The 27827-nt window shown below is 31.2% G+C and overlaps 1 protein-coding gene across 1 annotated transcript in view; it reads left to right on the top strand.

Annotated features, from left to right (window-relative positions):
• The window catches only part of LOC145243868 (son of sevenless homolog 1-like), a 239794-nt gene that overhangs the window by 193442 nt on the left and 18525 nt on the right, over positions 1 to 27827 (top strand). Inside the window, exons 16-20 of the mRNA XM_080106937.1 lie at positions 2444 to 2600; positions 5885 to 5986; positions 11225 to 11380; positions 22657 to 22839; positions 26686 to 26803. Coding sequence (XP_079963063.1) covers positions 2444 to 2600; positions 5885 to 5986; positions 11225 to 11380; positions 22657 to 22839; positions 26686 to 26803 — 716 coding nt within the window. The remainder of the gene's footprint in view (positions 1 to 2443; positions 2601 to 5884; positions 5987 to 11224; positions 11381 to 22656; positions 22840 to 26685; positions 26804 to 27827) is intronic.

A 27827-nucleotide genomic window follows, 5' to 3' on the forward strand; every position in this document is an offset into this window, starting at 1 on the left:
AATTCATCAGTGGTCAACTCTTCCAAGTTTTCCTCAGCAAGATTCTAAATGTCTCCATTGTTAACGATAATGATCTGCAATCCTTGTCCATTAACGATGCCTTAGACTTAAGCTCTACAATTTTTTTTTAATACAAAATCAGGACATAATTTCGTATACAATTCAAGATTCTCTTCAACATAACAAAACTAATCCTAATCGTATCAATTGGTAACTAGAATATACCAATTGCAACTGTGCATCATTATCATCACACATGGTTTAACATCCGTTTTACATGCTGGCCTGTGTTGAATGGCTTTTAGAAATTCACTTCCAAACTAACCAATCTCTAACTAGTTCTTTTCTTTATATTCTGCTTTCAAATCCTTTCTAATCACCATCTTCCTTCAATTATGCAACTGAAAAAATGAAGACCAACCTAAAAAAAAAAACAAACATCAGATGTAAAGAGGACTAGCAAGAAGACCTGACGTTGCTCAGGATTAAATGATGATCAACAAATATTTCACACTCTCATATTTTTACTGTTGCCGAAATCGATGAAATCGCTCATTTTTTAATCAAATCGATTGCTTGCTCTAGTTGAGGACCCACTAATGGCATAGATAGAGCTTAATGAGCTAAGAAAGAATCTTTTTAAATCAAGAAAGTTATGACTATTTTTGTGCCTTGCTCGTTCCGATATTTTCCCCTCTTTAAAACCTTATACCTTTTGTCACACTTTTTTGCACTACTTTTTCAGCAAAAATGTTATATCTTTGTTAAAATATGAAATTTGCCATATAAGTGTACTTTTGTGCAAGGAATCGAAATATGCTACTGAAAATTTCCAGAAATTAATGGTTTCCAAATAATTTACAGTCACATAAATATGCTGCAATCCCTTAAAAATGCCATATATCCATTGAAAGGAAAGAAGTTAGAGAATTCAAAGTTGAATTGTAATGCATTTTATGTACAAAAAAACTGAAATTGAAATCTAGAATGGTTTAAAAATGAATATATTTGCAATATTTCTTAGGTATTATTGTAAATTAATACCTTCCGCCCCCCCCCCCATCTGACCACCTCTCCAAAATATGTGATTCTACCTTTGAAGACAATTATGTGTGAACAACTTGAAAAACTTTAATGAAAAGATAAACAAAAATTATTTTAGAATTTAATGTAAAATGATTCCTCATTTTGAGCCATTCCAGCATTTTAGTGCAGTTAACCATTTTTTTCTATGGGAGATAAATCGTGTGCGTTTTTTTTTTTTTTTTTTTTTTTTTTTTTTTTTCTAAAGATGATTATATGTGGTTTTAAGAGGGTCTTTGTGCAATTATGGGAGAATGGGGAGATTGCCACTGACTTTTGGTTAATGATAGGGCTAAGGGAAATTGTGTGAACATCCTGAAGACTTGATAGAAACAAAACAAAAGCAATTTTAGAATTTAGAGTGGGGGTTTGGTTTCACATAAATTTAATGTATTTCACCATTTTGAGAACATTCTAGCATTTTAGAACAGTTGACCAATTTATTTTTTTATGGGAGATAAATCATGTGCACTTTTCCTTTAGGAAAGATTTGATTTTCTTTTTCTTTTTTTATGCTTATATGTAGCTTACCGAAGAATTTTGCTTGCCATTCAGACTTGGTGTTATTGTTAGGACTAAAGAAGGTTTTAGGAGGAGGCTTGCCACTCATACCTAGGTTAGAAGTAGGATTGAATGTGTTTTTTGTTTTTTTTTTAGTTAAGAGGGCATTTGACAACCATATTTACGGTTCGTGGTTCATAATTATTGGTTTTTGAAAATGTTATTGCTTAGATTTTGAACATCAAATTACTTTTAAATATGTAAGCTTAATGTAAATGAGGAGTATGAATTATGACAAACGGACAAAAATAAATTTTATTTAAAACAAGTGACGTCACTAACAGAAAACGTGATGTTTGAAAAAGTATCAAGTATTTTTTCCCCACCTATTTAAATATGAAAAAAAAAGCTTTTTGCTAAAGCTGACTTTAAAAATTGTTCATAAATTTTGAATGAATTTGGTTTATATTTTCAATTACATTTCATGTCTTTTTTCTACTGAGTTACACATTATTTCATTAAAATGAAGTTTAAGATGTTTTTATTTCTTAACTTCACTAGAAACTGACCACCTCTTACAAATACTTAAATATCGATTTTACATTTTTGTTTTGATAATCAGGTAGATTAGCGTCCATTCCATAATTATTTGCTGAAAACGTAAAAAGACTGGAAAAAAAAAAAGTATCTTTGATTATAAGAAAAATCTTACTGAAGCTTTGTTTTTTTTTTGTTTTTTTTATGTACAATCATCTTATCTGTAATATTCAAAGTTTTCATTTTTTTTTTTTTTTTGTTTTAACATTTCAAACCATTCTTTTTTCTTGTTTTAACATATTTAAACCTTTTTTCCTCCCAGTGTTTTGAATGTTTTGCGACATTGGATAGAACGCCATTTCTATGATTTTGAAAAAGACCAGAGCCTGTTGCAGAAGCTGCACAACTTTTTGGAGAGGATTCAAGGTAAAGCTATGAGGAAGATGGCCCGTTCTATCACTAAAGTGATTCACAGAAAGGTTAGTTAAATCCTTCTTTTTCAGGTTTATTTGTGTACACTCTTATGAGGGTTCCCACACGTTTTTGAAAAACTCAAATTTTCAATGTAAATTTTTGGACTAAAAACATTTCAAAATATAGTAAAAATGGAGAAGCTTCCTTTTTAAGCATTTGTTAGAACTGAAATCTGAAAAATAGGCAAAATGCTACTAGAAACCACAAATTCAGATAAAATGCAACTATAATTTTTTCAGACGAATGTAAATATAATTTTTCAGACAATATAATATAATTTTATTAAAATTAAAAATCCTTTTTTTATTTTTTTTATTTTTACTTCTAACTTTTTAGATAAAATATTCTTTTTCTGAGAGTTGTTTTACTTTAGTAAAGATTTTACCAATTTTTTTATAATTAGTCTTTTTTATTATTGAAGTATTCGTTTGATATCAGGGAACTATTTGATGAAACAGCTTACTTGTCTTCAAGGAAAAATATTTATCTTTAAAATTTAAGACAAATGTTGAAAGAAGTATGATTTTTTTTTATATAAAAAAATATATTTGCATTTTATTTTCTAGTTTCTAACAACATTTTGTCCACTTTTCAAATTTAAATCCTAACAGATGTTCAGGGATAATTTTCTATCATTTTGGAGTCCACGTAGCCCAAAATTCTCTTTACAAAAAAAATTGTTTCTTTAGACTGTTTCCTAATATCTAACAGATACTTCACTAAAGAATGGTAAAATCTTTATTGTAATGAAACTTTTCTCTTTTCTGAGGGAGGGTATTTTATCTGAAAAATTTAAGACATAAGTAAAAAAAAAAAAAAAAAAAAGAAAAGATTTTTAATAAAAATATATTTGTGGATTTTTTTCCTTATCTATTTTTCACATTTAAAATATATACACTAGCAGGCAGACCTGACGTGCCTGGGAATGAATGAGAATCAACAGATGTTTCACCCTCCCATGTTTTATTCTCATCGAAATCAGTAAAATCATCCATTTTTCAATCCTTCCTGCAGTTACTAAGTCCACAATACATTGAAGTTTACGTTGCACTGATTTTATAAAATTATTTTTATATAATGGTTTGAATTACTTTAAAATGCAAAAGTCAAGTATCATGGTTAAATTGTGCTCTAAACAGAAACATTCATTTTGAATGCACCGGTCATATTGAAGAACCTACTGTTGATTTTATATGTCGAACCTTTCTGCTTATGCGACAATAAAATTTCATTCCAATACAAAATCTATCTAAAAACACTGCCAGGCACATAAAGTACATTTGTGTGAAATTTCAAAAAAATCGACCCAGCCATTTAGAAGTCCGTAGGGAACAAACTCGGACATGCATGCACACAGTTTTTTTTAATATAATAATGTTATGATAGCAGGAAACAGAAAAAATGTTTTTGTCACCAAGAAATCCACAAGAACTGTAGTCTTCTTCAAAGGAATATGCAAAAATATGCTGCTTCTACACTATCAGAACAAAATTTTGTCGTTAATAAATGGAATTTTCAGATAAAAACAATGGTTTCTACTGATTTTTTTTTGTAAATTCTAATAAATTACAATGGTAACTTTCAAATTATGCAATCAAAATTACATGGATATTACCGAATTATTTAAAAAAAAAAAACAACTTTAATCTTGTTAGCAGGTGAAAAAAAATGTGGCCATTTTGTTTAAATCAAAATGGAAAATTACTTCCCTCTTGAACTCTCCTGTGTCTTATGATCGTTTTCATCAAATTCTATTTTTTATTTTCTTTAATAATTTTCTACCTGATCGATTTTCGTAATTTTTTTCATGTGAAATTCATTTTTACGATTTCCGAAATTTTATCCCAATAGTGTTGAAGCGCCAAAATATTTTTATATATATATATATATATATATATTAGTTAAAAGAACAAGAAAAAATAACTATCATATCATGGAGAAGCAATTACAATAATGGTCAGTGAAAAAAAAAATCACTTTGCAGGAAGCAGAAATATGAGTTCTTTGCTTTTTAGTGGATTTCCATTTCTTTGATTCAAAAAAAAAAAAAACAGATTCTGATGAAATTGCTAGAGCCCTGTAGAATTTTGGTTGAAATCAAAATCTTTTTTTTTTTTTTTTTTTTTTTTTTTTAAATAAGAAAATGTTGATTTCTGTCAAATCTCTACAACCTTTTTGTTTTTCATCACTATTTGGCTGGATTTTTTTTCCATCTCTCTTTTGTTTTATGTTTTTACTCTTTTTCTGTCTTTTATCGTGATTTGCTTTCCTTTCCCTCTCATGACAGTTCTCTCTGAAAAGTCAAAATGTTAATTTTTCTCAGAAGGTGAAGATTTTAAATAATTCATGAAAGGAGGGGAGTGTTTAGATGACCTTTTTTGTCTTCTCCCTCACCCACATGTACACATTATAATGTTCTTAAGTTGGTTTTAGTTGTTTTTTTCTCTCTCTCACGGACGTGGAGAGGAATTCATCTCAATTTTACCTTTATTTGCTTTTGGTTACTCACGTTGCTGCTGAAACAGAATTACAACTCCAAGACACAAAGTGTTATAAACTGCAATCTTAAGAGTTTAAATAATCCAAAATAGAACCAACGCAACTATTATGGAAGCTTACTTCTCTCACAAAATACATTCTCCCATCTCCATTTATCTAACAACTGCAATATTTTATACAAACTCCATAAACTCATATCAAAGAAATCATTGACTCTGATATAACTAACCTAAAACCACTTAACAGCACAAATAATCGCTACAAACTCCTCAAGTGAATAAAAATAAAATCCAGGTAGAATTGATATTGGGATATCTTAACCACATACTCAATCCTCTACTTACAAACTTCATTGGATATATTAACAACATTCAATTTCCTACTTATAAATATCCCACAATATATTAATCGCATACTCCACCCCTGCTTACACATATCCCAGAATATATTTAAGATAGCACACTATTCCCCAACAAATACACTCCCAAGTAGGTACTTTTAGTAATAAAGGAATGCCTGCGCTCTATACACAAACATCATATATTCTCTATCAGTCTGAAGTCTTGGCTGTATGTCTTTGTTAGTTTGGGCATGCAGTTCATCACCCAGAAGGTGAAATAATTTGCGATATAATAATTTTTACCACTCTGTCTGGGTGGCCCAAGTGAATCGGAGGGCAGCTGAGCACATAGGCAATAACTCTCAGAAAGGATTTGGCTGAGCTCTCAAGTTTGTAAGTGATCAATCTTATGTTTATAGTAAATATCTAAAGTATTTTTTCGTTTTTCAGGTTGAGAGTAGTAACACTGAGAGGGGAACTGTCCTGCAGCAAAACCCACCCGCCCCTGAATGGCACCTCACACAAAATAGTGACGAGTTTGATCTCATGAATGTAAGTGTCCTTTTTTTTTTTTTTTTTCAACAGAACCATATGGTATTCGTGTTTTTTCTTCTCATTCAATTGGAATTTTTATTAAAAATTAGCATATACATTCGATGTTACCCACAAATAAATGAGTCTTCTTCAACGCAAAACTACTTTATCGAAATTGTCTCCACTCACTCAACTGAAATCCAATTTACATTTGGAGATGTGAGTGTAGGAGAGTGGAAAGGACTTCTGGTTTTAACTGACCATTTGACCAAAACATTAGCGTGTCCAGTGTCGCAACCATGTAAATTTGTCTACATCAATAAAAGAATATATCTTGCTCTTCTTTATTGAACATTCTAAATAAACTTGTAAAATTCATTAGTTATCATTCTTGAATACCTCTAACCTGGTATATATATATATATATATATATATATATATATATATATATGTGTGTGTTTTTATTTGTTTTTGTTAGTGATACTCTTTGAACGAATTCAATTATTTATACGAAAGTGCATTTTTACCTAAATGTTAGTTGAGAATAATTTTCCCTTTGACCAATTTGGTACCCCCTAAATGGGGAGCGGCATATATATATTATTTTAAAAATATAATTATCCACTGACACGTATATATATATATATGTGTGTGTTTTATTTTTTTATTACCGTTTTATCTGTTTAGTTACATATGTTTCGGATGCCGGACCATGTTTACGATCTGACAGCCTCATCAGACCGTACAGAAATGGTTATTATTTGGAAGAAGGGTTTTAGAGGAAATACGAGAGAGAGATACAGGGAAAAAAAGAGAGGGTAAGAGATAATAAGGGGGAGGGAGATGGGTATCAACAATAGTTAAGTTTTGAAGGTTAAAATACATTAAATTGTAGTGGAGGGGGTAGAAGATTCAGGTAGGCATAGGTGGAAATATATGGATATAGGGAGGGGGAGAGAGACGGAGGTAAAAATATATCTCCATATATCTCCACCCATGTCTACCTGAATCTGCTACCGCCACACACACTACAATTTAATGTATTTTAACCTTCAAAACTTAAGTATTGCCGATACCCGTCTCCCTCCCCCTATTATCCCCCCCCCCTTTTCCTCTCGTATTTCCTCTAAAACCCTTCTTTCAAATAATAACAACCATTTCTGTAAAGTCTGACGAGGATGCTGGATCGTAAACATGGTCCAGCATCCAAAACATATGTAACTAAACAGATAAAACAGTAATAAAAAAATGAAACACATATTTGCTCTGCAATAGTATTGAGCACTCTCTTCAGGTTTTTACTAATTACCAATTTTACTAAATATATATTTCTATGTAATCCATGATTTTTCCAGGCTTTGCTTTGTCAACAATCCAACAAAACAAATTATTACCAACTTTTTAAATTGACTAAATAAAAAAAATCAAAAGACGTAATTAAGTAAATAAATAGTCAGCAGTCAATTTTGGTCGGTGAGCCAAGGCGAAAGGTTGATTAGCAATTGAGCACAGCGATGATGAATTGTTAGCGACAGTACAGCTAAGCGACAGATCGAGACAGCAGTGAATTATTAGCAACAGTAGTAGTTAAATTGACATAATCGTGGCGACAGGGTGAACAACACGGGCACACAACGAAAGGAGGGCAAAATATAAGAGACTATATATATATTTTAGTGTTGTCTTTGAGAATTGGGTATCCCCATTTTTCCCTACGTTAGCACTTTGCTACAACCTGAGGGAACTTTCCTTTTTTTTATATCTTGTTACGTCATCATCTCAACCATTCCCAGCCGATTTGAGGTAGTGTAACAGATTTGGTTGCTATGGTAGCCAATAGTCAGTCAGAAAAAACGTCTCTCCATTCCTTACAGATTCTGAGAACTTTTGAACATCAGTAATTTTATAATATTTTTTTTTTCAAAGTAAAGCTGAGAAGTTGACCTATGAACTGTTAAAATTTTTGAAACTTGATCGCAAAATGAGTGAGTGGTGAAGCTTTAAAGCAGTTCTAATTGAGTAAAACTAACACAACCATATATTCAAACATGGTAGTGTTTGAATGATATATCTTTTTTTATTGTAACTTAATTATAATTAATGGTTCCCGTGTTATGTTAACTATATACTAGATTTGCTTAATAGATGATCTATCTGCCATTCATTATTATTGTAAAAATAACTCAAGATGAGAACAGTAATCCGAATAATCCAAATCATATGAATAATTAATCCTCATCTAAAAAATTTAGAAACAAATTGTTTTTTTATTTAAAATTGTATCAATTTAAGTCTTTTTAAAACAAGATATTCTCTTTCTGCTGACCATAAAAACAAGTTACGTTTTCTTCAAATCAATACAACAAATGCCACTTTTTGAAATGTATTATGTGACGATCCAAGATTGTTATTACCCAAAATAGGTAAAACATTCTAATGAGGGAAGACCAGTGCCAAAAATAAAAGCAACCATTATTTTGGGCATTAGTCAGAGATTCAGTCAGTCAGTCAGTTGCTGTTAAGATCCCGTCCAGTCCAAACCTGTTGAATGATTTTGGTACTCCGTTATCAACAAGCAAGTGGCAACGTAGAAAAAAGAAGAGAAATTACGAAATTCCTTGAATAAATTGACTTTAGTGTGATTATACATCTACATTACATGAATCATCTTGAAAGAAATTATCAACTGCTTCTTTTTTTTTTATGTTGATTTACTTTGGAATTTAAATTGTTGTCGACTCGTATATATTGTATGTTTTTGGGGAATAAAAAATGGAGGATCTATATATTTAATATTTTTGTTTGTTTTTTTTTTTAACCAAAGGTGTTGGCTTTACCTTTCTCTAGTTAGACATTGTCATGCAGACTCTGTTTAAATGCACCGATAATTGACGTGACCCTTCTGAAGCTTATGGGCAGCATTTCTAAGTTAAAATTTTCATAACATATACATTATTAAAATGAATTGTTTCAAAATCAAATTATATCGCCTCGGTGACTAAAACATGGCAAGTTTAAATAATTGTTGCATCTTCCCTTCGAGTCCTATTTCTAAATATTCCAGAAAACGAGAAATAAATCAAAATTGTGATGACGTATATGTTATTAGAATTTTGACAGTGAGGGAGGTCAAAATGTCTAGCGCATGCTCCTGTCGATGACCGTCTCGACAAACAGTATTTCTAGTTTCTTAGAATATTTAGAAATAGGACTCGAAGGGAAGATGCAACAATTATTTAAACTTGCCATGTTTTAGTCACTGAGGCGATATAATTTGATTTTGAAACAATTCATTTTAAAATGAGTTGTTAGAATTGTTTACCATAGCAAGATCAGATTAATCACAAAGCATTGTCTTTGCTGAATCAGTTAAACTAAATTTTTAATGTCTGTGAAAAGTCATAGCATACTTTAGTACAGAAAAATATTTTTATCATACAAATATTTGGTTTATTCCAAACATTAAGTTTTGGCATTTATAATTTAAATACAATTTACGCGTATATGGCATAATCTAGAAGTCCAATTTTCATAATTCATATCACTTACAATTGACTGTTATGTTCTGACTATCATCACCTTTGAAGAAATATGAACCAATGGTTCCACCAGTCAAAATGCACCAGTGTCTTTTTCTGGGTGTAATGGTTTTTCAACAATTGCTTGTGGATTATCGTTGCTCCAATTTCAGCAATTCTGGTTATTGACATAGCTGTTCAACCAAAAATGTGCTTCATCATTGAAGAAAATATTGAAAGGAAATTGTGAAGGCTTCCTTCGGCCGATTCACCAAATATATAATGTGAACAATGATTGGCTTCAACTCCTGCACAAGTTGAATCATGTAAGCGTGCAAACCAAGATTGTTATACAAAGTTTTCCATAAAGTTGAGTTGCACAAGTTTAATTGTTGAGCATGTTGACGAATTGACACATTTGCAGCATCATCAACAATGTTATCGTTAAAGTGAATGTAGTTTGAAAACAATTTCTCTAATTGTTTTGATGGTCGATGCTGAGCACCATAAAACTTGCATAATGCACAATGTGTTGCTAGAACTGAACCATGATTTTCAAAATAAATTTGCACAATTTGAAAACACTTCTTGGGTGTTAGTCTCTTCATGATGAATTGCCAAACCAAGCTAAACTCAAAATAACCAATAGTTGCCAAATATGCAATTAAAGAAAATAGTCGTTAATTTAAAGTTTGCCACCTCTGACAAAACATCCTGTGTATATATATGTGTGTGCGTATATATGTGTGTGTGTGTATATATATAATATATATATATATATATATATATATATATATATATAGATAGATATGTGTGTGTGTATATGTGTGTATATATATATGTATATATATATGCTACTGGTACCATGTAACCCAGTACTACCTGCCTTATGGTCGGTCACCGGTGACTAAACTGGTTCCCCCCACCAGACTTGTTTGGTGAGGAGGGCGGCTAGTCTCCCAGAAGGATTAAAAACAAAACATTTCAAAGGGTGGATGAACCCTTTTTTGGGTCAACGGCCAACTAGCACCGTGTATATTTGTGTGTATGTATATATGTGTTGGGGTGGAGAGGGCTCCCGTAAGCTGTGGTGAGGGCAACCTTTCTAGGAGAAGCAAATCTCCGATAAAAAAAAACATAAAGCGGGAGACCAGTACCCACATTAAGCTGGTCTGAAGTTTAATTTTTTGCTGGCTATCTTGCTCTTGCTTCTTGCTGGATCTCAACATTTTGAACCGAGAGAGAGATTTAGCTGTCGTACAAAGCTAAGACTCTGTAACTTCATCTTTGTATAGATACTCCCTCAGGCATTTGGGCTCATGAATTTTAAGTGTCCGAGAGAGTGGCACTCATCCGGCAAGACGTTGCAATCATATATATATTTGGCTCTTTTTTATTGAGCACTCCTAATAACCTTGTTTTAATTCATGAGTCTTCCCTCTAGAACACCTTCAACTTGGTATATATATAAGGTTATAAATGCTATGGCCTAAAGGTTTGTTTTTTTTCCTTATTGATAAGATAACGTAATGAAGTTTTTAACTTTGAATTTTCATCTTTTATTTCTTGTAACATGAATGACATATGATTTGTGAATTTTATTTCAAATTTATGTGATACTTTTTTTATGTTGCATCATATTAATGTTTTATATTTATTTTCAAAAGAATCATTAAATAATGCCACTTGAGTATTTCATTAAACTCTGTTTTTTTTGTTTTTTTTTCTCGTCTATCAGCTTCATCCTATAGAAATTGCCCGCCAGGTGACTTTATTGGAGTTTGACCTTTATCGTGCTGTGCAGCCATCAGAGTTGGTGGGCAGTGTATGGATAAAAAAGGATAAAAACAAGACTTCACCCAACCTACTAAAGATGATCCACCATTCTACTATGGTTAGTTAACCATTTGTATATTTTGTTTTTTTATATTTAAATGTTCTTTATTTATTTAATAATTTTTCAATTTTAAAATGAAAAAAAAATTAGCTTTCACAGATGAAGTAAGTTTTTTTTGTTCTATTTTTTTACTAGCGGGCATACCCTGCGTTGTACGGGCGTGGGGGGAGGGGGGGGGGTAAAATAACAGTAGGAAGTCTGGGTGGAAAGAGGCGTAAAATAAAAATGGTAGTACCTGGGAGAAGGGGAGTTAAAACAACAGTAGACAAACCGGGTGAAGAGGGGGGGGGTAGTATAGTAAGGAACCCCGAGTAGAGAGAGGTGTTTTTTTTTTTTTTTTATAAAATTAAAAAAGTGGTAGTGGAGAGGGGGGTCAAAACAACAGTAGGCAGGCAGGCTCGAACCCGTGACATGAAGGCATGAAAGAAAATCTGACGCCTTACAGATGCTCTATGATGCGACCGGAAGTCGAAAGCGTTCAAATAAAGCATAGTCAATTGAAAAGTAAAGATGACTTGCAGAAATGGCGTTGGAAAATCTGATCCCTCCCTGCAGAAAATTGCTCAGTGAAGTCAGGTGAAGGAATTAATGTTTTTGGCCAATTTTTTGATGTTTGTCATTCGAAGGGTCGGGCTTCAAAATGATACCGATCTCGTGAGGATCTGTTGCCTCTGTTGAAAGTTTTGCGAGACATACAAACATGCACACATTTTGCCCTTTATATATATATAGATTTATATTTTGTCATTAAAAATAAAATTTTATTCGTTTTTTATTTCATTTTTTCCATTTTAAAAGGCATTTCATGTTTTAAATTTTTTTTATTTTAAGTTTTTTTTAGTTTAAAATGTTTGTTTTCATTTTTTATTTATTTTTTTTTTTTTTCAAATGTTTTTTGCTTTTACATATCATTGAGGAAATTGCTAAATACTTAGTTCAAAGCTTTTGATCATGAAGAAATACAAAATCTTGTCCGATGAGGAAAATTAGTTTTAAAGAATGCAAATTATATTGAAATAATAATGAAGCTAACAATTTTTGTCTCAAATTAAATAAATTATTTTATTACAAAATGACATTATTTATTAAATATGTTTTTATTGCCATTAAATGTGGATATATCAACGTATTTCAAAAATTTATTTAACTTTGATATTTTAAGTTTATCAGATTTTCAAAAGTCAAGCCTTAAATACAAAATTTATGAAAGAATTCACCTGGTAGTTTTTAAACTTCAAAGAATTGGTTTATCTAAGATTAATAAGGAGAATGTTCCTCTTCGACCTAATCGCTCTATGACGAGCTCAGATCAATCTGAGCTAACAAAATGGCTGGTCGAGATTCTTAACTCAGTATTTAAAAAAAAATAAAACAATTCAAGTAAAAAAAAGACTTCATCAAAACATTATTTTTGATTCTTCTAATTTATAATATACTAGATGTACTCAGCATTGTCGGTATATAACTTAAATTCCTTTAACTACAAAAATGAAGTACCCAGCATTCCTATTCCATCACGGTTAATTGCCTGAAGAAGGCCAGAGGATGAGTTGGCTGAAATGTGGTGAAACAATAACTATGAAGATGAGGATAAAAAGGCAGCAAATAAATACAGTTCACTTCTTGTAAGTAAAAATAAAAATACTCTGGCTGAGATCGAAACCAAAATCTAAAGACAGTGAGTAAAGTATGATAACCATTAGGCCAGCTTACCACAATCTTAAAGTGTTTTCAAACCTACTTATTCTTAAATAAACAGTGAAATGGACAGCATTTTAGAATTTAGAATATGGACCTTTTGTCATATATATATACTAGATGTGCCCAGCGTTGCCTGGTATTAAACGTAAAATTAAATTCTTTAAAAAAAAAAAAAGTGAAAAAAAAAAGTGGGAAGAAACTGAAACATGTGCATGCGAGTATTATGATTTTTCTAAACAGTTCACTTCTTATAAGTAAAAAAGAAAAAAAAAATATTCCAGCTGAGATCGAAACCAAAACCTAAAGACAGTGAGTTCAGTACGATAGCCATTAGGCTAGCTTATCACAATATTTAAAAAGGTGTTTTCAAGCCTACTTATTCTTAACATGAGGAATCTGTCATGTGAACGATTCGTGCATGCACATTCATGAAACAGTTGAAAAACAGATAAAAATCCAATGATCTGCAAGTCACAATTTTTCAATTTTGACCCCTTAGCAACCTTTTTTTTTCTGGATGAAAACAGATTAAAAAGTTTTCCATGTGTCTGAATACCCTACATATCAAATTTCAAGTCTGTAGATCAAAGATTCGTTGCGTATATAGGTTGAGAGTTGTCCTCTCACACACACACACACATATTCTCACTTTTATAGATATACTAGAAGATATACCCAGCATAGCCCAGTTGTAAAATACACATAAACATTAATGCAGAATTTCTATTTATTATAAACAGAAATACTGCAGGTATTAAACATAACGTTAAATTCTTTTTAAAAAAATTTTAAAAAAGGCAGAAAGAAACTGAGACATGTCCTCCCAAAACACATACTTAAATTATTCTTGACATCTATGCTGATGACACGACCATCTATGGCAACACATCAAAGGTCGTAAATGACAAAGTTCTCTCAGATTCTCTCTCCTCTGATCTTGAACACGTGGTACAGTGGGAGAGGAGGTGGCTGATTACTTTTAATGCATCTAAAACCAAGCTCCTATCGTTACATCATCAACGCTCTGATCCCCATCTGGCATCAATTGAAATGGATGGCTCTCGTCTAGGGTAAGCTCCATGTTTTGATAAGCTTCTGGACTTGACCTTTACTCCTGACCTGAAATGGAACCTGGAAAAATGGTAGGATCCTTCTACCGCTCCAGATGATATCTCACCCCTGATGCAATTCTCTATCTGTATAAAAGCCAAGTACGTCCAAGGATGGAGTACTGCTGCCACATCTGGGCAGGAGCTGCTAAAAACAGCCTATCCTGCCTTGACAGAGTACAAAATAGACTTCGTGGCCTAGTAGGTGATGCCCTTTTCTCTTCCCTGCAACCTCTCTCCCACAGAAAAGACGTTGCGAGCCTGTCTTTGTTTTATCGTTACTACCATGGCAGGTGCTCATCTGAACTCCAATCTCTGCTCCTCCCTCACCAATCTTTCACGATAAACACCCACCTAGCTGAAACCACTGTGAAAAATTTTCCCCACTCCTTATCTGTGCCAAAATCAAAACATAGATTCCATGAACAAAGCTTCTTTCTTAGAAGTGCACGCCTGTGGAACTCTGTCCCGGTTGCCTGCTTCCCACCTGACTACAACCTGGATGTCTTCAAGTCCAATGTAAACAGGTTCCTGATGAACTGCCCCCTTAAGTAAGACACTTTATCAAATCTCCAGCACTAACGTACTGTACACACAATAACCCATATCCCCGAGTGGCTTCCGGGCCTTGATAAGTTGTGACTACCTTGTCAAAAAAAAAAAATGTGCATGTGAGTATTATGATTTTTCTTAACAGTTCACTTTTTGTTAGTAAATTAAAAAAGAAATACTCAAGCTAAGATCGAAACCAAAACCTAAGAAATCATTACACGAGCTTGACATGACTTTTAAACAGTGTTTTCACACCAACTCATACTTAACATAAGGAAACACTCATATTTCATGATCATGCATGCGCAGTGGGGAAATAGTTGAACACAGATAAAAATTTGGTGGCCTCCCATGTACCAATCTTTCAATTTTTACTCCTTGGAAGCCCTTTTTTCACTCTCTGTCTGCTCACTTTCATTTTGAATAAATATTTTCAACTAGCGGGGGTACCCGGCGTTGCCCGAGTGTTTGTTTCCGGGACGGGGGGGAGTTTTAAAAAATGTTATGGTAGGTAAGTAGGAAGGATCAAACCCGGAGTCATGAGTAAAAGTAGGAAAATAAAGTGTGAAAAAAAAACAAAAAAAAAACATCTGCAACGTTAACAGTTCGGCCACCAAGAAAAGTCCATTCCAGTTGTTTAGGAAAAAAAAAAAAAAAAACGACTACGGTAGGTCGGCGCGAACGTGAAAATATAATGTGAAGTGTCCAGCACGCTAACCACTATGCCACAGAGCACTGCAGCTTAGTTTAGTGATTTTAAATAACTTCACATGAAAGAACTACGAAGCCAAACCGGTGTTCTCTTCTCAACTGTTCCTTGTGAACGATCCCCAAACGGTGTTAAGTGGTGGCAGGGGGAGGAGGAATTTATTAGAGAGAAAATATTTTACCACTTCCATTGATCTTAACCGATTTTGGCCGTGACTTCTCAGCAGAAAAAGTATAGAAATCTAAGATTATCGAGGAATTTGAGAAATAATAAGCCTATAACACACCTCAGATATTGTTCTGCCGTTTGTGCATATTATATTTGCATGAAATATCTTGATTTTTAATCCTATTAAGGTCAAAATCCGACGGGGAAAAAATGAGTTCATTTTATTTATATAGAGATTTCACATTAACTTTCCATGTTTGAAAGAATTTTATCTAATTTTTATTTTGAATAAATATTAAATGAGTTTCCTGTTCTATATTCCCTGACCTTCAGGTCACAGATTGTCTATGATCTGTTTTAATGGATGACAATGTCATAATGGATTGTCATCCCTTATGACATTATAAAAATCTTCTCACTATCTTCAACCAAGCGATGAAAGCCTATGACATTAGCTATATTAGAAGCATCTAACCAAATTAAAACTACACAAGACAAGTGAAACTGCCAGTAAAATCGTCCATTAAATTATTGGATAAATATATATTTAGACATTCAAAATTTAGCATTGAAAAAAACTTAAAAAATTTAGCTAACATTTTATAATAAACCCTTGTTTAAAATTTCAAGATTATGATGTCAAAGAAATAAAGTTCTTATGGATGTATTAATGAAAAAAAATTAGCTTAATCTGTATACAATATTGTGAATCTTGATAAGTTTCAAAGTGTTACTGAAATATAACTTACAAAAACAGAGTTGGTCTTCAAAATAGTTTCTACACAAGTTTTGTTACATCATGATTTGTTCAAACATCTAAACAATATGATATAAATGCGGGGGTGCCCCAGGGTTCTATCCTTCGACCTCTATTGTTCCTGATATTCATAAATGACCTCCCCGACAACATTGCCTCTGAGATGGGTATATATGCTGATGACACTACACTCCATGGCAGGCACGACAGGAAGACGAATGAACACATTTCTAAAGAAATGGCAGAAACACTAGAGGAAGACCTCCAATCTGTAGTGGAATGGGGACAAAAGTGGTTGGTGGCGTTCAATGCCGCCAAGACTAAAATAGTTTCATTCAATAATTACAAGAAACCCTCTCTACCACATATAGCAATGATCAACGACTCTTTATTTGAGAGTACATCTTTCAAACTCCTTGGCCTAACGTTCGCAAGAAACATGAGTTGGCACAATTACATTGAAGGCATTGCCAGGGCCGCTGCAAGAAAGGTGAGCTCTCTCCACCGTGCTAGACAACTACTAACACCCGAAAGTATCCTGTACCTCCATAAGGCCACCATTCGCCCATGTATGGAGTATTGCAGCCACATCTGGGCTGGTGCATCTGCTACTAGTCTCTCGCTCCTTGACAAGGTTCAAAAGAGTCGCAAACCTGATAGGCCCTGAACTGGCATCTAAGCTTCAGCCTCTGTGCCATCGACGAAACGTTGCATCCCTCTGCCTTTTCTACAAGTATTTTAGTGGTGAATGCTCTGACGAACTGCAATCACTTGTGCCCCCACGACATGAACACCCTCGACAAACCCGACAGGCTGCTAAATCCCACCCCCACACTGTAGAGATCCTTAGATGTAAAAGATCTTTTTACTCCAATAGTTTCTTCCCCAGAACCACTAGACTCTGGAATTCCATTCCAGGTCCTTGCTTCCCCAACAGTACTGACGTGCAGAAGTTCAAGTGTAACGTGAACCGACATCTTGCTGCCCAAATCCCTACATAGTACCCCAGTAGTTATTGCCCCTGATAGTAGCCCCCTACACCAAAGTGGCAATTTGCCTTGTTTGGGGTGAAAATGTAATAAAAAAATAAATAAATTAAAAAAAATGTTAAAGAATGGGTATATCTAAGAAGGATTAATTCCATCAATGTTATCTTTATGAACTATGACATTATAAATATATATTTTTCACTTGTTTGAAGCTTCAGTTGTAAACTGTTAAAGTTGGCATTGTATTCAGTATTACACAAAATGCCATGTCCAGCTAATTTTGAATGATCATAAACTCTAGTACTAATCGAGATATGAATATTTTATTTACATTTTTCAGCACTATGTATGCATACCTACAAAGTTTTTTTATTTTTTTTTTATATATTAAAAAAAAATCTGTTTGGGATATCTAATTAAAGTTCAACTAAGATATTTTGTTGATTCATTCAACTATATTCAGTTGGTGAAAATAAGCTTTATTAAACAGAACTTAACATTTTATACAGCACAGAAGAGGGAAGTGGATGTTAGAATGGGACGTGGCAAATGATGTCATGTCCAAGGTAGAAGCAAAAAAGATCTGTCGAACAGTCAGATTGTTGATAATGAGAGCATTAGAAAATTTATAAAATTTCATTGAAGAGGAGGAAAATAAGGAACACCATTTATACTGAAACTTAATCAATATTAATTCAAAAAGAAATGTTATTTCTGTAAACCCTTCTTTAAATAAGCATTTCATTGTTTCATGTATAAAATTCATTTATTAATTACTAGCTGTAGTAAATAAGAGAAAGGAACACAATTCGATTTATACTGAAACTGAACTTCATATAAATTTTTAAAAAGCAAACAAGAATCATGTAAAATTGTGTATGTTTGAAGTAAGAGACAATCAAATACTGCAAAAACTGAATTATGAATTTAGGGAATAAACAAATTAAAATCTAATGAAAAATTTTTTAAAATGAAAACTATTTAAATTCAAACAAATAATTTAAATACAAAGTTACTAGTGTAGAAATATTTCTTTGTAAATCAAACTTATAGAAAAATGTCTTGGGTGATTTAAGAATGTGTTTCTAAATGTTATTTTAGCATGGTCTGTATTCTGCAGGATTAAGAAAAACTTTTTAACTGAATTTTGTAAGTGTTATAAAACTTGTTGATACAAAAATATTCCAAACTATTTGGAAATAAATATATAAAATTTTAGTTTACAGTTTGAAATATGTTTATATCTTCACTTGGTTTGGAATGTAGATAAACATTACTTTTTAAAAATATTTTACAAAGATTTCTGGACAAAAAATAATAAACTTGAAACATTCCTACACACACAAAAAAAAAAACAAGTTTTAATGGAATTTATTGAATTTTTATTTATTTTATGGAAATCATTCAAAAGAAAAAGAAAGTGAAAAATTAAAACTGTTGTCTTGAGATCATGGCCAAAGCTAAACTTTTGCTAAGTTTATTGAACAATATATCCAAATTTAAAAAAATAATTTTATTTATTAAAGAATAAACTGAAAAAAATCTGATGTAAAAATTATTTAACAGGTTTGAAAAACTAAAAAAGAAAATAGTATTAGGCCTGCTTCTATTTACTTTGGTCTTGGTTGAGTACATGAGATGATGATGTAAAGCAGAGGGGAGAGTAGGACACAATTTGTTTGAAATTTTCATTTCATATTTACTCACACACACACAATGGAAATGATTTAAGATAGTGCTCGATTAACAAAAATAAGAGCATGTAATATTTGTTTATTTCAATGTTATAATATTGAAATTCACAGCCATAAGAATAAAATTCAGCAGAATCTATAAAAAAGAAAAAAGACAAGATATCGAACATGAAATCGAATGAAAAACAATTTTTTACCAATACTTTGACAGAAATTTTCTTAAAGAGATAAGAAGTTACATTTTTCATCACTTTTGTGCAAGAGAAGGATATAAGGAGAGAGAATTAATAGTCATAGGGAAGCGACAATTGATCCATGTTTCCTTTTTATAACTGGAAAGAAGAAAAAAAACGGTAATTTTCAAGTGATTTTGAAGAGTTTCACTTGATGAAAATTATTGATTTTTTTTCTTCTTGAGGATTTCTGTCTTTCTTTTGTTCTAACATTTTAATAAAAAAAAAAAAAAATTATTCTATTTAAGAATTTCTCATTTTGGGTGTGGTCCGAAAAAACAACAAAAACATTTGTGAATCACTGTTCAAATCTAATGCTGTCATTTTAAAACATTTGTATGGAAAAGTAGCGAAGACATTGTAAATGCTTTATGTTCACATACTTTGTGGGTGATTTTCTATTTTTGTTGCTTGTCTCATTTTTTTTTTCTTTTTTCATCCCAAACAAGGCATATTGTCAGTGAGACATAAGGGCTTCTGTGGTTAGAGACCAAATTTAAAGGAGACATCCTAAGTGGGGATTTTTGGTAGCAATATTACATTTAAATTTCTCAATGTTAGTACCTTTTAGGAAACAAGGAGCAAGAAAAGTCTTCCAAAAACAAGTAATTCAAGAAAAAAAAAAGTTATTATAGTAGAAAACTTTCTGGCATCTGGTGACCTTTGCAATCCAGTGGTTGGATTTTGTTGTGAATTAGGTTGGTTGGGGGAGTTATATTGAGGGAGTACATATGTATTTAGCATATTGGAACACATTCCGTGAAGTACTTTTAAAACAAACCTTCTTGGCCTTTTGGCTAGAAACAGTGTATTATCTGTTCTGATACTACACTTCTTTTTTGTCATCGGTCAGTGGAGAAATCTTTCATGACTGAGACAATTTTTGTTTTTGCTCTTACCCAGAATTCCCCTTTTTGATGAGCTGGATTTCTCCACATTAAAAACCGACCTTGTGTCTTACTCTGCCCTTGTGTGTGGGGGGGGGGGCAAGTAAATAGGAACAAGCACAGTGATGCCATGATGGGACAGGGGCTAAAGTTTGGTAGAGACGGCTGAACCTATGAGACAATTTGTTTGAAATTTTCATTTCATATTTACTCACACACACACACACACACACACAATGGAAGTGCCTTAAGATAGTGCTCAATTAAAAAAATAAGAGCATGTAATATTTGAGAGTGCTGAACATATTTTTCATCTTGTCTAATAGGGAGAGACTGGTGGTTGATGCACCAGATCTGACAACAATAGTCAAACCTGAAATCTATTTATAGAGATATAGGATACTGGTAGGTGTGATAAGTTTTCTAGCTTAGTAGAGGGAACCCACTTTCTTTGCAACAGACTTGGCAATATCTTCTTTATATACCTATTCATTTTGTCTGTAAATGTAAGACCAAGATGGTTCACTGCTTCCTTTAAATTAATATCATCAGCAGGACAGTGCCACTTGTTTTCTCAAGATATTAGTATGCAATTGTAACTGCTATGTTTTTTGTTTATCAATTACTAGTAAGGATATCCGATGTTGCCCAGGAACATGGATAACAAAATAGAAGATTTAAAAAAAAAATTGTGTGTATCACTTTCTTCGAAATTTTCTCTCGTTACACATTTTCAATCATCTTCAACCAATTTCTCTCTTGTGTAAGTAGAAACTTGTTTAATATAATAGAAAGCAAAAGAATGTCATACAGATTTGACTGTTTGACTTAGTTTCGGTGTTGTTTTAGAAACAACTACCAGTAAAAATGAAAGCAATTTTTCCTCTCCCCATTTTTACCTCCTCCTAGTGACCTAAAGAGAAAAAATATATTATTCAACTTTAACCAAAATGCATTGTTTCCAAAATCGTATATAATGTCATAAATTATATGTCAACTTCAAGTAAATAACTAGTCTGTTTATGCTGTAAAAATTATATTAAAAAAAACATGTGAATTTTTATCAAATTTAACTTTTTTAACATACACTATATTTTTTTTTTTTTCAGATTATATTTATGAAATTTATGTGCAAACAAAATTTAATCTTTTCTTTTTACTAATATCATTTTTTGTACAATTAATTTTTTTTAAAGGTTGATTTGTGTAACTATTTTAATGAAAAATCTGCTTTTTTTTAATAACAATTTTTTTTTTGCTGTTCACACTTTTAATTAATCCACTTTTAAGAATCATTCAATATCTCAAAAGGTTATTCTTCAATTTGATGGACTAAGTATAAAATTTTCATTAAAAATTTCCAAGATGGAAACTTTAGTGAACAAATGATTACAAAAATTTAATTTTAAACAGTAAGCTCTTTATATGAGTGTATAAAGCAGAGTTTGCTCAATAATAATCAATTGAATTTTATTACGCATCACAAGCAGCTAACTGGTAAACCGTACCCATGTTTACAGATTTTTATCTTTTTGAGTAAATTAACAGAAAAAGTAGAAACATTTTCATTCACTTGCAAAGTGCATGTAAACATAAGACAGCTTTCACCTTTCTCTTAGCATTATGATGATAATTGCAAAAGCAAGTTTGCTCTTTTCCACTTTCTCTCTTTCTGACAAGTATTTATACTGTGAGAAGAAACTTTTTTTAAAACATTTAAATTGTTACAATAAATAAACTTAAAACGTTTAAAAAGGAATTCACTGTTTGAAACACTCATTAACAATTTTAAGATTTAACGGTTAGAAAGAACAGACGAATGTGAAATTGCTTTTAATAAATATTGCTATTTATTAAAAATAAAATTGAATTTTTTTTTTTTTTCAAATTTTCCATTTTTTTTTTTTTTCTTCTTCGAATATTAAAGTATTCATCTTCAGGAAATTGGCCAGTTTTTTTTTGTTTGTTTTTTTTTTGTTTTTCTGCCTCTTATATGCCATGATGGTGGTGGTAATCCCTAGCATGACTTAAGATGTTTGTAGTTAACTTAAAAGTGATGTTTATATGCTTGATTATAGTAATTTGGCATCGCCAAAGTGATCATTGGTCCCCTGACAAAGGAGAGATTGGACCTGGTAATTCACTCCCGTTCATCCGTTCGCACTTTTTTCAATAACCACTCCTTGAATTTTTAAAAAAATTTTGCAGAAACATTAGTCATGATAAAGTAAATTTTTGCCAGAACAGATTTTCCGGGATAATTCATTTCCTCCAGGGGGCATTATAGGGGTAAAACTGCTCCCAAATTGTTCATTTGATTATTTTTTTTACATTTTTCTCAATAACCACACCTTGGATTTAAAAAAATTTTGCACAAACATTAGTCATGGTAAAGCTAAATTTTTCAATCTAGGAGGAGTACATAGTGTATTTTCCTTAAATATTCAACGTTTGTAAATATTTTTATTTTTCAGTTCACCTTCTGGTTAGAAAAATGTATAATTGAATCTGAAAATTTTGAAGAACGAGTAGCTGTGGTGTCTCGGATCATTGAAATCCTTCTCGTATTTCAAGAACTGAACAACTTTAACGGTGTACTAGAAATCGTGAGTGCCCTTAATTCTGCTCCTGTGTACAGGTTGGAGCATACATTTGAGGTAAGTGGTCTAATATTACCCCCACCCCCACCCACTTTCTCTCCTGCATACACACACTTTTTATTTGTTGCTCTGACATTTAATCATTAATTTCTATAAAAAAAAAAAATAAATAAAAAATTTCCGGCACATAAAAAAATCAAATATATATGAAAGTATGAATTTATAAATTACAAAGAACATGAATTTTTAATGCAAGCTCATTAATCATATTCCACCTTGTCTTCATTTCAATATATCTTTTGTTATGAACTTGTGACATGTGTGAATCACAGGTTTTAAAAAAAAGGAAAGATGGATTTTTATTTTCAGAATTCGCTCAGATATAGCACAAGAGAATTAATGAAAAGATGTAATAATGTATTCTAAGATCGGAGTATGAAAATAATCAAAATAAAATTTGACCGAGAAATGATTTCTATAAATGAAATGCAAAAGAAATGTAACAACAATCAAATGAAGATGTACTTCACTTTTTTCTCAATAATGTAGTGATTCAAAGATAATAAAAGTTCATACACATAAAGACACTGTTTTTAAGTGATGTGTTAGGTTTTGCTCATGAATTATATTCTGTAGTGTCTCTTTAGCCGCAAAGACATGTTATAACATCGTTTTGATCATTGATGGGTATTCCTGTGTCTTCTTGTCTGCTGAGGCATATTGAAATATCTATATCTTTGTTGAATAAAGATCTATTTTCTTGCAGGAATTTTGTATCATTTATTTTCCACTGAGGCATATTGAAACATGAACATCATTCATAAATACTCATTTTCTTTTTCTTCTCAGTGACTTTTTTTTTCGTTATATATTGTTATTGAACATTTTATTCGTTATATATCGTTATCGAACATTTTTTTTTCGTTATATATCGTTATTGAACATTTTATTCGTTATATATCGTTATCGAACATTTTTTTTTCGTTATATATCGTTATCGAACATTTTTTTTTGTTATATATCGTTATCGAACATTTTTTTTTTGTTATATATCGTTATCGAACATTTTTTTTTTTGTTATATATCGTTATTGAACATTTTATTTTGTTATATATCGTTATTGAACATTTTTTTTTTTGTTATATATCGTTATTGAACATTTTGTTTTTGTTATATATCGTTATTGAACATTTTTTTTTCGTTATATATCGTTATTGAAAATTTTGTTCGTTATATATCGTTATTGAACATTTTTTTTCGTTATATATCGTTATTGAACATTGTTTTTTTTTTAGAACCATACTGTCTTTGCAAAACTAAGACTTCTTCACATCTTCCTCATTCCATACAAAAGCAGGGTCGGAAAGGGTTCAAGAGTTTTCAGGGTACTACCACCAAACCCTACGTGAATTTGAAAAGACAAAAGTCTAAAAGGTGTTAAAAAGGAGGGGGGTGTTAATATCACAGGAATGGAAGTTAATATTAAGAAGAATTGGGGGGTTTTAGGTTCAAGAAGGAAAGGGTTATTCCCATTTACAATGTCATCAGTGTCTGATGACATGGTATTGGATTGATCAGGGGCAGGTATATATATATATATATATATATATATATATATATATATATATATATACTAGCAAAAGTACCCGTCGTTGACTGGGTTCAAAAACAGCCTACAGAAAACGGACTCTGATTTATGAAAGTATGATAGGTTATGAAAAGGAAGGGCTGTAAATTCGGGCTGAATTTGGGGGTATCACAACCAAAGAAAAATATGATGAAAGTAAAAATAAAAGATAAACCCCATAATTTATTATACCATACCTGTTCACACTGAAACACTTATCACAATATTCTGTGGATCTATATTAAAAAACCTTGTTAAACTTTGTGACATATTTCCATTCTATGGAGATCAGGTGCGAACGAACACCCCATAATTTTATCATACCATATTTCTTCAAACTGAAACATAATTATCAAAGTATAATTACACAGATAAATATGAAAAGTCCTTATTAAAGTTTGTGCCTATTTCCATTCTATGGAGGCCAGGCACGAACGTAGACCCCACAATTTTATTATACCATCCCTATTTAAGTTAAAACATACTTATCAAAGTATTCTTATGTACATCCATATCGAAAACACTTGTAAACGTTTTTTTTTTTTTTAATTTTTAATTTTTTATTTCCATACTTTGTGGACCAGGCGCGAACTCAGACCCCACAATTTTAATCAACCACTGTTCTGCCAGATCAAACATACCCATTCCTGTGTCTCGATACATCTTCTATCATATGTAATAAGTTTTTTAAAATAGTCAACCATATAGGAGCCTATTCGTGACCAGACACACACACACCCATACACACAGACATTCAGCTTTATATTATAGATATATTATATATAGTAAATATGTATTATATATATATTATATACATTATATCTGTTATATATATTATATGTATGTTATATATATTATGTACTAAATCAATTACCCAGACAGGAAAACATAAGATCTTTCTCAAAAGAAAATCGAAGAAAAAAAAGTGAAAAAAAAAAAAAACGCGTAGGAATATATCTGATATAAAAAGCATTACTTTACCTTGTTTCTTTTTCAAAGTATTATGGAAACGATAATAAAATTCAGACAGTCAAGTGAATAGTTGAAAAATGATTTTAAAATCGTCCGTAGGAAATAAATTTTAACCTTTTGGTAAACGTGCTCACACCTTACAATGAATCGACATTTATAGCTGAGACTTTAATGGAGGGCTAACGATTTAAAATATTTTGTCGAAAAATAAAATCATCCTTGGCCTAATTATTTTTTTTTTTTTATCAATATTTGTAACTTTTACATTTATAGAAAATAAATAATTAAAACAAATCATTTTATCATCATATCTCTCGATTTGGTTAAAAACTATATCCGTTCATAACCGGAAGTGAAATATCAGTGAAAATTACTTAAAATGTGCCAGTTTAGCAAATAGTACAAAATAACTTGAATTAAAATAATTTAAATAAATTAACTTTAAATAATACTTTTAAATAGAACAATTACATCAATTACATTACTATAATCAGTAATTTTAATTGAGCGAATTATTTAAAAAGATTTTCTTTAATATGATATGCAAATTAGATTAGTTCTATTATGTACATTGCCTTCAATATAGTGTATATATATTGATCGTGATGCTATTTATTTATATAGAAAATCTTATAGTAAATAAAATTTATATAGATAACCGTTTCCAGCAGGAAGTTTTGTATGTATTAATCAAATTGTGAACAAACAAACAAATGGACAGAATTACGGATTTATATATATAATAGATATATATATATATATATATATATACATATATAAAATTGTTTTACTGTTATGTGTATACTTATATGATAAAAAATTTTTATGTATATATTTTGTTTTAATAGTGTTCAAAGCATGTACAAAGCTTAATAATATAAAAACATTTATAGCAAATAAGTTAAACGGGGAATTTTGTTTCATTCACAAGAGAGATCATCAGACTAAATGCGTGGATTTACATACTCCGATCATTTTTATAGTTAGAAATTGGAATGGACACTGCCTAACCAATTAGTTCATTTTATTACGTCCTTACTACTTATTCATTTTTGTCGACCAATACAAATTTTTCTTTTGTTTAAAAAATGTTTTTGTTGCTCTTCATTTCTGAAAGGATTAAATAACGGATAACTTTACAGAATCCAGAGTCATTAATTACATGATTCGTTTGTTAACTATCACTATTTTTATTTTTTATTACGAAGAAAAAAAGTGGTTGCAATATTTTTCATTTTCTATATTCTTTAGTTATATCTATGATCCTTCCTCTCCTCTAACCATTGAGCAACATCTCTTTTCAGGAAATTCCCAGCAAGCTAATCAGAGCTTTTGATGAAGCAAAGGAGTTAAATTCTGACCACTTCAAAAAATATATGGAAAAATTACGATCTATCAATCCTCCATGTGTTCCCTTTCTTGGTGAGTTTATCACAACAAAAAAAGAAAATATGGCATAGAAACTTTCTATAAACAATTTCTATTGTTAGAGATTTTTTTTTAAGTGATCAACTACACACACACATTTACCAAATGTTCAGTATGTAGGAGAAATTTCAATTTCTCAAAAATGTTACACTTTCTTGAGAGAATGATAATTAAAAAAAAATATTTTCCCATATTATATATAACAATACTAAATACAATGAATTTGATTTCAAATGTGTTCAGCATTTAATTAATCCACTTCTGCTAGTTGTGCGAACCAAGAAATCGCAATAATATGTTTAACCACTTTTTTCTTTTGCAAAAGTGATTTTAATGTTATATATGTAAGGTTAGTGGAAAAAAAAACTAGCAGTGCGCTTGATTATTAAGAAAAAATTAAAAAATGAGAGCGTAATATTTGGTTTTACAGAATATTAGAACAACATCAGTACTGTCTGCTTCAAATCCTAAACAATGAGACCAGTATCTGGTGTTTATATACACATGCAATATATTAATAATGGCCACAGACCATAAAAACACTTAATATTTCAAGATTTCAAGGTAGTTCTATTAGAATAGTCATATTTTAAAAGCCAAAGCACTTTAAGTCTTCAGACTATTTTGTTCATATTCTTTGATAAATAATAATCTACATAATATATTTGAATATCTTTTAGGAAAGTAATGATAAAAATGTTAATGCTATGAAACGGCCATTTTGCGTCAACCTCAAACATATGAAGCATAAGGAACATTCCAGTCCATATCATCCAACCCGGATACCACTCCCTTCAGATCTGTTTTTTATGAGCACCTCTTAAAAACTAAGAAATTATCCCATTTTTTCAGAGGATTGGTTTCAATCCAGAAATAAGAAATCTGTGCACCGTGACACTTTATTTTCGACCATGGTTATTTGAGAAAATTTGCAATTTTTGAGGTAAAAATAATCCTCTTGAACCTAAATTTCACCCAAATATGCTTCCAAGGGTGAAGAATCCAAAAATCATAGTTA

This window comes from Euprymna scolopes, chromosome 22 (genome assembly GCF_053919585.1).
Source record: "Euprymna scolopes isolate OS-2025 chromosome 22, ASM5391958v1, whole genome shotgun sequence".
Classification (NCBI taxonomy): Eukaryota; Metazoa; Mollusca; class Cephalopoda; order Sepiida; family Sepiolidae; genus Euprymna; species Euprymna scolopes.